Source organism: Leptidea sinapis, chromosome 7, assembly GCF_905404315.1.
Source record: "Leptidea sinapis chromosome 7, ilLepSina1.1, whole genome shotgun sequence".
In the NCBI taxonomy this organism is placed as follows: domain Eukaryota; kingdom Metazoa; phylum Arthropoda; class Insecta; order Lepidoptera; family Pieridae; genus Leptidea; species Leptidea sinapis.
In genome coordinates, this window is record NC_066271.1 from 3,040,123 (window position 1) to 3,050,946 (window position 10,824).

At 37.9% G+C, this 10,824-nt stretch overlaps 1 protein-coding gene across 1 annotated transcript in view; it reads right to left on the bottom strand.

Annotated features, from left to right (window-relative positions):
• Window positions 1-2,628: 2,628 nt before the first annotated feature.
• LOC126965482 (histone-lysine N-methyltransferase PRDM9-like) overlaps window positions 2,629-10,824 on the bottom strand; it is a 132,956-nt gene continuing 124,760 nt past the window's right edge. The window contains exons 8-9 of the mRNA XM_050809114.1: window positions 3,608-3,713; window positions 2,629-2,656 (exon numbers count right to left, since the gene is read on the bottom strand). Coding sequence (XP_050665071.1) covers window positions 2,629-2,656; window positions 3,608-3,713 — 134 coding nt within the window. The remainder of the gene's footprint in view (window positions 2,657-3,607; window positions 3,714-10,824) is intronic.

Below are 10,824 nucleotides of genomic sequence, written 5' to 3' on the forward strand. Positions count from 1 at the left end.
GCGGACGCGGGCGCCGGTGGCCTCGGTCGCGGGACCGACGCCGCCGGGCGGGACGCTAGCGGAGGCCGGAGGGGCGCGGGGGCCGCGAAAGTGGCCTCTGTGGCAGCGTTGGCAGCCGGAGGAGACCTCGCCCAGGCGTTTACCTTTGGAGGCGGCGCAGGTTTGAAGGTTGGAGTGAACTCCACCTTCTCTGTTCTGCCTTGCGGCTGGCGGCGCCCTGGGTGACGCTTGTGTTTGGGTGCCTTGGGACACCCGCGATAGCTCGCAGGGTGCCCCTTCTCCCCGCACAAGACGCAGGCCGGGGGCTCCGCGCATTGCGCTGGTCGAGGGCACTCTGGCGTGCCGTGTTTCCCGAGGCACTTCACACACCTCGGGGTGTGTTCGCAATTTCATGCTGAGTGCCCGTATAATTGGCATCTGTGGCACTGACCGGGCCCCCCGCGGTTGCGAGGAGCTTCGGTACGGATGCCCTGAAGGGAACAAACCGATTTTATATTGAAGATTTCCTTTCCCTCTTGCGTGAGGTCGAGGACTACGAGAACCATGTTAAATGGTTGTTTATTGTTGGTTCCGCGCATACGGTGCACCTCGTGTGCAGGGTAACCCTGCTCTTTGAGGTCCGACAGAATGTCGGCCTCGTCTAACTCTTTGGGGACGTTTCTAATAACGACCCTCAGACGCTTCTCCTCAGGCAGGGCGTACGTGTGGAAACCCACACTCAGCTCTCTAAGAAGAGATGTCAGGGCGCGGTGGTCCGCTACCTCTCTGGTCTCTAGTTTGATTAGAGATTGATACGCCCTCGCCTGGAAGGAGAGCGTCTTCGGGATCCTGTTTTTGATGGCTAACCATCGGCCTCGGTCCCCTATAAAAATAGGAGGCGGGCGCTTGGTCGGAGGCGGTACGCGGGCTTTAGCGGGCGCGGGCGCGGACGCGGGAGCGGAGCCAGTCGTGGCCGCGGCTTTCTTCGCGGGTGTGCTATCCAGAGAAGGCGATTCACGACCGCGCTTCTTCTTGCGACTGACGGTGATGAAGCCGTCAGCATCCGACGCGACACTCTCCGCTCTCGACGGTAGAGCGGATTCCGGCCGGGCCGGTGAAGCACTGGAAGCCTGAGCGGCTACCGTGCGGTCAGGACTGACCGCGGGGACCTTAAGGGTCGCCTGCGCGTCAAAGTACGCCTGAAGGACAGGCGGACGGGCTGATCGGGTGATCACTTTCCTCGGTTGGACCGAGGCCACGGAACTTGCGTCGGACGCATTACCTAACTCCATTTCGGATTCCCCGTCGGAACTCGAAACGTCAGTTGCCGATTTATATTTTTTGGATTTCGCTTTAATAGCGGCATCCACTGTCTCATTTATAGATTCCTTCATTAACGGAGCGATCTTCTCCGTAAATAATCTATCTAATAGAGCGCTGAAGAAGCCCTCGTCGGGAACCATAGGTGAAGCCATGGTTGTTATTGATAAGTTAAGCGGGTGACAACCCCCGCTGCCCGAGTCAGGCAGAGGGGGAATATAATGATAAAGTGGACAACTATAGTTTAGTTGTGCACTTGCACATTAATAAAATACTATTAATAATAATAAAGTATGCAAAATTAAAAGAAATTAATAATAATAATTAAGCCTAAGACTAAGCTTTGCTGGATGTAATTGGCTGGGCCGGAACCCCGATGTACGCTGTGCAGGCCCCCACGGAGAAGACACACACGGCACGATCTGCAACACTCACAACACACACGATTAGCGTGCAGAATCGCGAAACACAGCACAGGTGCTAACTAACACGATCGTAAATCCGGGTAATTAACACTTATAATCACTAAGGTACGTTCCGCGAAGGAACGTAACAGGTGCGAGACTCGAAGAGTCCCGAACAATAGCGCGCGATAACAATAGCTAGCCCAGGTGGCCTGAGCAGATAGTGCGATAACGCAGGTAATAAAAATATTCGAAGGAGGACAGATAACGCGGCACGTGTGCTCGCGTTGCCTGCCTGAATCGAACTCTGTATATATTCACCAGTTACATAATAAAGTAAGGTCACAGTTCTATAATAAACTTAGATAATGCGTCCTTGATGGCTTAGGGCGACATCTATAAACAATATCAAACTGTAATCGATTACAAACCTTAACACTATCAATAGGTACATACATACAAATAATAGTGTTTTCTTAATATTTAAGGTAAAGGTTTGCATAAGAGGAGTATTAAATAAAAATTTTAATTTTTTTATACTTTTCAGTTTTTGAAGTCGGTCTTTTTAAACGTAGTTTTTTTAATTTTACATTTTAGTGTCAGTTAATAATAATATAGAATTAACCTAAATGAAAACTGCAATAAAGCCGTACACAAAAAACAATTATGTGATCCAGATAGACGAAAATTTTCATATAAATGTTCATAAAATAAGAACTACTGGGCCAAACTATGTAATTTTTTTTGGGACCAAATGGCATCTATATCGCATCAAATAAAAGAATTACGTAAATCGAATCATAAATCTCAGTGTAACCGGTGTACATACATAAAAAAAATACCGATTGAATTGATAACCTCCTCCTTTTTGAAGTCGGTTAAAAATGATTTTAATTGTAATATTGAAATATTAAAACATTCTCCTTCATGAACTTAACCTAGTTTTTAATGTCCTTGAAATTGAAGTTCAATTATTGTAACAAATTATACTTTACCTTGAACGTTTGTAAAAATTAATAATATCTTTCAAATGTTTTCAAATACGAAACTCGTATCGTATGTATGGTTTAGAGCTGAGACAATCACAGAAACCGGTTCATATTTACAAAGTAACGAGGAGCCTTGTACACACGAGAAATATACAAGTTATTATTATAACATATGTTTCTGTAAATATTTAACAAGACATTGTTTATGAGTAAATTTCAGCGGACAAATGTCGCATATATATGGTTTATCACCAGTATGTATTCTACTATGTCTCTTCAATTTACCAGTTTCACTGAAACTCTTACCACATACATTGCATGGGTAAGGTTTATCACCGGTATGTATTCTACTATGTGTCTTCAAATGACCAGATTTACTGAAACTCTTACCACACACATCACATGCGTAAGGTTTTTCACCGGTATGTATTCTACGATGTGTCATCAAATGACCAGATTCACTGAAACTCTTACCACACACATTGCACGGGTAAGGTTTATTACATGCAATGAATTCTACTATGTCTCTTCAATGTACCAGTTTTACTGAAACTCTGACCACATACATTGCAAAGGTAAGGTTTTTCACCGGTATGTATTCTACGATGTGTCTTCAAATGACCAGATAAACTGAAACTCTTACCACACACATTGCACGGGTAAGGTTTATCACCGGTATGTATTCTACTATGTGTCTTCAAATGACCAGATTCACTGAAACTCTTACCAAACACATTGCACGGGTAAGGTTTATCACCGGTATGTATTCTACTATGTCTTTTCAAATGACCAGATTCACTGAAACTCTTACCACACACATTGCATGGGTAAGGTTTATCACCGGTATGTATTCTACTATGTCTCTTCAAATTACTAGATTTATTGAAACTCTTACCACATATATTGCATGGGTACGGTGTATCGCAGGTGTGTATTCTTTTGTGGTTCGTCAAATGACCAGATGCAGTGATACTCTGACCACACTCATCACGAGAGTATGGTTTTTCACCATTATGTTGACCTGTACCTTGCTTTACATAACTACATTGATTGGACATTGTTCCGCCAACATAACTGGATTCAGTCATTTCACATGTGTTATGTACCTTTGAAGCATCAGGTTCGTTGGGCGTTGTTCTAGTAATATTATCCGATTGAGACTTTTTATCTCTATATAATGTGTTATGTTCTTTCAATTTATCAGATTGATTGGTTGTTTCACTGACGATACTGACATAAAACTTTGTATCTGAATGTATTTTATTAGTTCTCTTCGAAACAATAGTTTCATTGTGCGTTGGTCCATTAACATTGCTTGAATTCGACTTTTTAACTGGGATAATTTTCTTTTTTTCCGTCAAATCTACCGAATGCTTCGGAGTTCCACTCGGAAGCAATGGAGTTCCACTATTATTACTTGGATTGGTCAATTCTGCGTATATTTTATCGTAGTGTTCATAGCTAGCTGCTAGTCGTATACAACGTAAAGTACAAAATTATATTGAATATTTCTCGCTTATGTACGTGTGTCACCTATGGTACGTTTATTACTTTGGATGCGCTACTTAGTGAGTTACTTGTAAATAATATTTGGATTAGGATCCAAGAAATATTAAAATACCAATGTAAGATAAGACAGACAATCATGGTTCACATAAAGAACGTGGACGTACCAGTTAACACGATAATAATATTAATTCAAGTAATTACTGACGCCTTTATAATCTTGCTTCTTACTTCAGAGGAATAGAAGTTACAGTTCTTTTAAGAATGTGTAAGCGCTGTTTTGAAGGTAAGCATGTAGTAAAAAGCAGCGCTATCACTTTACATTACAAACACAATGTGAAGTCTCTACACCATGCCAAACGATCGGCCCGTACACAATGTATTCGCTTCACGTCGATTCGGGCAGCGAATTTGTGTTAGAAGTAGTAAAGGGGACTGACAATTTTTGGTTCCAGCTGTTACAGAAAATTACACAATTAGCGTACACAATTCTTTGTTTTATAATGAGCCAAAATCATTAAAAAATATATAAAATTCACAGTTGCTAAATAAAAAAAATTTAAATATTTGTTTATTTTCTTGAATCGTGCAATTTATAAGATACAATGGCTGAAGTTAGTCTATGGTAAGACTTTAATTCATGTCATTGCATGCAATGTGGGCGTTTATTTATATTTGTGTACCAAAGACAATTAAATTTTTGTGTTATTGCGTGTGTGCCAAAATCAATATTTGACGAAAAAGAATTATTGACTACTAATTGATATTTATTGGTTTTCTTGTAATCTTAGTTAAGTGAAAGTAGTATAAGCTCTCATAAAAAGCAAACTGATTAGTGCTAAATGTTATTAATATTTGTCTCAGCTTAAGTATCTTAATGTTCTACGGAGTTAGAATATAATTCCTTTTGTTTTAATAATGTTTTTTTCTACTGAGTTACGTTTTGGCATTGCGACTCTAATATCTTTTACATTAAAATGTCATCACGCAAATGCAGTACCGAAATAGTACTAAAATCAATGCAATGAGATCAGATTAATACTTGCTTTAAAAAAAGTACAGCGCTCCTTAAGAACACATAACAATTATTTATGTTTTTCTGAATGCCACCTTTCGTGAGACACCCTTAAAAATGGGGTATTTTCAATTTAAATAATTAATTATTTTATATCAGTATAGGTAACAGTTATTAAAGTAGTAAAAATATAAATCGATTTCATGTTTATTCATACAAAAAAATAATTTCACGTAAACATGTGTAACAAAAATAATTAAAGGCGTAAAACAGCCATAGGACAGGACAAAAGTCAAGGTACACAAAAAACGCCCATGTAAAGTGTAGTTTGCAGATCTTTTTTTTTGGTTTCTTCGTCCAATATTAGGATAGGCAAATTGTTCGAGCCCATACAGCCAGTTGACGATTCTAATTGTGATTCGCTCTGTTTTTATAGTTTATATTTAAGTGAATATTTGCTATTGCGTATTTCATATTTTCGGAGATTTTTGTTTGGACTGCGTCACGGAAACTGACGAAGCATGCTTTCACTTTCATTTATTTATTTTTACTTTGCCATTTCAAGGGTATATTATTTTTAATATTATTTATAATAAGGTAGGTACCGTATAGCGTCGTTGTTTTAAGTTGGCTATGCTGTGCATTCGTTATGAGTAACTAGCAGATCATGCGTCGTTGTGGATTTATTTTTATTATTATTAGTCGTGAGGTCCTGTTTAAATTGATCCATTAACATAACCTAACCTTCGTATAGTGCCGTCGTCCACTGCTGGAGAAAGGTCTCCCTCAAAGATCTTATCCATCCGTAGGAGTAAGGGACTTATAGATAATATCAAAGAAATGTATTAAAATTAATAGCTATTTACATACATTAGGAATAAGTATCTCATATTTATCCGTTTATAAAGTTTTCATAACTGTATTCTGTTATAATACGTTTTCAGACATAAGGTAGTTTGATGAACAAAAGACCGAAAGTACGTGTTAACGAACGAAAGTACGATTTCATTACCAAATTCGTCTACAGGAGAGTTATATCGACCGATATCGACGTGCAGGCGATGTGCGAACTCACTTCCGTAGTACACCATCAGCTCCGTATTGCGGGGAATAGTTCTGATTGTGCTGAAATATTTAACGAGCTTGAAATAAACTATTCTTAATTAAAGTAGTCATAAATTAAAGAATAAAAAACGGCGTTTCGTATCCTGCGGTGCCGTTACTCAGAGGGTAGACAAGTCTTTGCTAAGGCAATGCATATTTGAGAAAAAATTAAAAATGCTTCAAATAAAATAAAAATGACTTGGAAAGTTATTAACAATAATAATCTAATAATAAACAATTCAAAAATCCACTCTGAGCAGGAAGTAGCTTCTGCTTTTGAGATTTTTTTTCTGACATTCCAGTTTCCATCTCAAGCACCCTTGTCTCCTCCACCAGTGTTGCCAAATCACTTCTTTTGGAAAGTGTTAAGGAATGTAAACAAAATTTCAAATTCAGTGTTGTTAGCCCAGCAGAAATAATCAAAACTTTCAGATCCTTAGATATGAAAAAAGCTGCTGATATATGGGGCATATCTGTAAAAATAATAAGTTCTGTTATTGACGTCATAGCACCATATCTAGCACTAGTTTTTAATAGCTGTATTGAACATGGCGTGTTTCCTGACCTTCTGAAGAATAGTAAAATTACACCAATATTTAAATCGGGACTCACTTCTGACCCGAATAACTATCGCCCTGTTTCAGTGTTGCTGACGCTTAGTAAAATATTTGAAAAAAATATTTTAAGCCAAATGCTAACTCACTTTAACACTTATAAGTTACTTCATATTAAACAATTTGGCTTTACTAGGGGACGCTCGACTACGGATGCAGGTGTTGAACTCATCAGGAATATTTTTGAGGCCTGGGAGGAATCACAGAATGCACTTGGTATCTTCTGTGATTTATCTAAGGCTTTTGATTGTGTTCAACATTCAACGCTGGTCAGGAAGCTATGTCACTAAGGTATAAGAGGATCTGCACTCGATCTTCTGATCACATATTTAAATAATAGGATTCAGAGGATCGAGGTGAATGGCAGGAGATCTCCTGGGACTCCTCTCGGTATGGGGGTACCACAAGGGTGTTTTCTTGGACCCTTCCACTTCCTAATTTATATAAATGATCTACCTAACCTTGTAGAAAAAAAAGACAATGTGGTATTGTTTGCGGATGTCACTTCACTTATATTCATAGTGAAATGAAGCCAAGTTTTATATGGCGAAGTAAACAATGCTCTATCTGACATCGTGTACTGGTTTAGCGCCAATAACTTATTGTTAAATAGTCATAAAACCAAATATATTAAATTCACCGCGCCAAATGTCAAAAATGTAGATGCGAATATTTTATTAAATGGAGAGGTGGTAAAACCAGTGGAATCTGCTGTATTTCTTGGCATTACTCTTGATTCCAAATTGCAGTGGGGCCCCCATATTGAAGGATTGGCGAATAGTCTTAGTTCTGCAGCATATGCGGTTAAGAAAATTAGACCGTTAACTGACATAGATACGGCGAGATTAGTATACTTTAGTTATTTTCATAGTATTATGTCCTATGGTATATTGTTATGGGGCAGTGCGGCCGATATTAATACAATCTTTGTGCTGCAGAAGAGGGCTATTCGCGCGATTTATAACCTAGGTCCTAAAGAATCATTGAGAGAAAAATTTAAAGAAATAAACATTTTGACTGTTGCTTCTCAATACATTTTTGATAATGTTCTGTATGTACATAAGCACATTGAGGAATTTACAAGAAACTGTAACACGAGGTACAAACATAAACTTGTTATGCCTACTACTCGGTTGGGTCGAGTTAGTAAGTCTTTTGTTGGGCGATGTATATGCTTCTACAATATGATCCCAGAAAATGTACAAAACAAATGTGTTAAGAAATTTAAAAGAATTGTTAAAAAACGTTTGTGTGGGAAAGGTTATTATAGCATAAACGATTTTCTTAATGACACCACGGACTGGGAATAAAGCGAACACCCTCAGGCTCTTTAATTATAAATGTTTATTGTACGATATTACATTGTAATCCATATTTTATATTAAAATAAAAACCCCGCTGAGTTTCTTACACCCATTCTTCTCAGATCTGAGGCAGTCTCTTTTGAATGGGTAGTTTTTGACGTTCAATAAGTGATTTTAAATCCTAGTTTGAGTAAAAATATTTGAATTTGAATTTGAATTAGACTTATCGATCTGAATTTTCCTATTTCTAGTGGATTCCCTGTTTTGTACGGCTCTTTTGTTTCTAGTACTATAATATTAAACAGTTGTCTCATGTAACGTATGAACAGGTGCGTCTCATTTTATGCTTTCATTAGTTGTTCCATCAGGATTTTGACCTTTTTCCGCCTTTAGTTTCTTTATATGCTCGTAAACATTTAGATCATACTTCAGTCTCAGGTACTTGGTGGATTGCAAGATAGTTTATTTTCTTTTTCTTTTACGTTTTTTTTCATTAAGTAAGTTGGTTGTTTGTTCTTTATAATCACGTCTTCTATTTGTGATGTTATGTTTACGTTCTAGTTTGTAGATCATAGTTAATGATGATTAAGTCCATTAAATGCTTTCTTTATACATGTATTATCTTCTTTATTATTTGGTTTATAAGTTTCTTTGTATTATTTGCTTAGTTCTTCTTTTATAACTTTGACTTTTTTTAATTGAGTTCTGTTTGTCTTTTAATAAAGGCTTCCTGTATCTCTCTGCAGGCTTTAGTCTTTGGACCCAATTTTAAAATCTAAGACGACGCGTGATATGATATAAGCAAAATCTAAAAATGTTACCAGTAATACAATTCTCCCTTGTACTGGAACGCGATGAGGTTCTGTTCACTCCAATGTCTAGAGCAGTTAATGAACCGCATCCAATTGGAGTTGTTCCCGTCTGCGGCGTCCACCATGTGCGAGGGTTTGTGGTCTTTGTCGTAGATCTGAGGATATCACCGACAGTATAAAACACAATATAACATCAAATTCTTAAATAATAAAATAGATATGAAGTGATGAATAACTTTTTTAAGTATTTTTCACTATACAAGTTTTATAAACAGCTTCCATATAAAAAGTTATTGATATAATATTCCTTTTAATCACATTCGCCATATGGCATGTATGTTATGTTGGTAGTCGGTTTTGTTTAATTTTTTTTATCATTCAGTTTGTTGCTTGAACATAAAAACAAGAGTCCACTACGGTGGACTCACATTTATATTGGGTAAGTGTAAGTATACGTAGTAATATAATAATAATACAAAATAATATAAAAAATAGAAGCATAATTTGTGGCCTGTCATGATATAATTCTGGATATTGGTTGCAGAAAGCAGTAAATACAAAGTGGAGTAGTGTTACGTCAGCCAGCGTACCATTATAGTAGCGTTAAAATGAAGGTATCCCAAAAGGTAATTATTAACTTGTATTAGTAGACTCACCTGCCAGCAGTAGTTTGAAGCAGCGTCCTTACTACGTACTCCTCTGTACGGTCCAAACCGCACATTACGTGGTAGGGTTCTCGTAGCGAACACTCCCGAACCGGCGCCTTATATTCCATGGTAATTAAAATTGGATCGTTTTAGGTAAAAAACCAAAGAAATACAATGAAAAGTATATATTTAAAAGAGATTTTCACCTATGTACTATATACTTCTATGTATATATATAATACTTAAATGTATTAACTCATCACGCTATTTCCTGAACCATAAAGCCCACATACTTTCAATTTGGTAGAATAATTCCTTTCGCGGAGTGCGCTTAAGAACGACCAATGCAATGCGTGTTAACGACTAGTGGCGTTATCTGTACATCAATGATTCAGATATATAATAGATAATTCCTTTTTCTTTACAATCTTCTTATTGAAAAGCGATGAACTTAACAAACTTACCTCTAATAGTGGATACATTTAAATGCAGAAATACTCTTGGTACGGTCAGGGCTGCCCTCGGTACTATCGGGGGGAGGTTTGTTACGGCAGGGACCTGAACGTAATAAACTTATCTTAATAAAGTTTTGTAATAACGATAACGATGTTTATGGAATAGAACAATTGAAAGTGATCACCGCCTATAGTCTGTTGCAACATTAAAGGAATAGCGATTGTCAGTACATGCGTAGTGCTCAGTTTAGGGTGAGTCAACAGCCCTGACAAAGCGAATCCTGTTATGTATATTTATTTGTCTTCAGCATAATTTTCACATGCCACACAATTTCACATCACAATAATATTATTACTTCTTATTTACAGTGTTTTCTAATACCGCATTTATCATGCGCGTATTGCAAGAAATTTCTTGCCTCGCACAGCCACTCTGTGGAATCAATTATCGGCTGCTGTTTTCCCGAATCGATACGACTTAGCCACCTTCACGTAAAGAGCATACTCCCAAATTAAAGGCCTGCAAGTCATCTCTTGACACCTGTTGTTGCCGATGTCTATGAGTGGCTGCCTCACCACTTCCTATCACGTGAGCCTCTTGCCAGTTATATATAGTATTCCTCCACTTATATTAAAAAAAGTGTGTGTAGACACCTTCTGTACTGATAAGTCGTT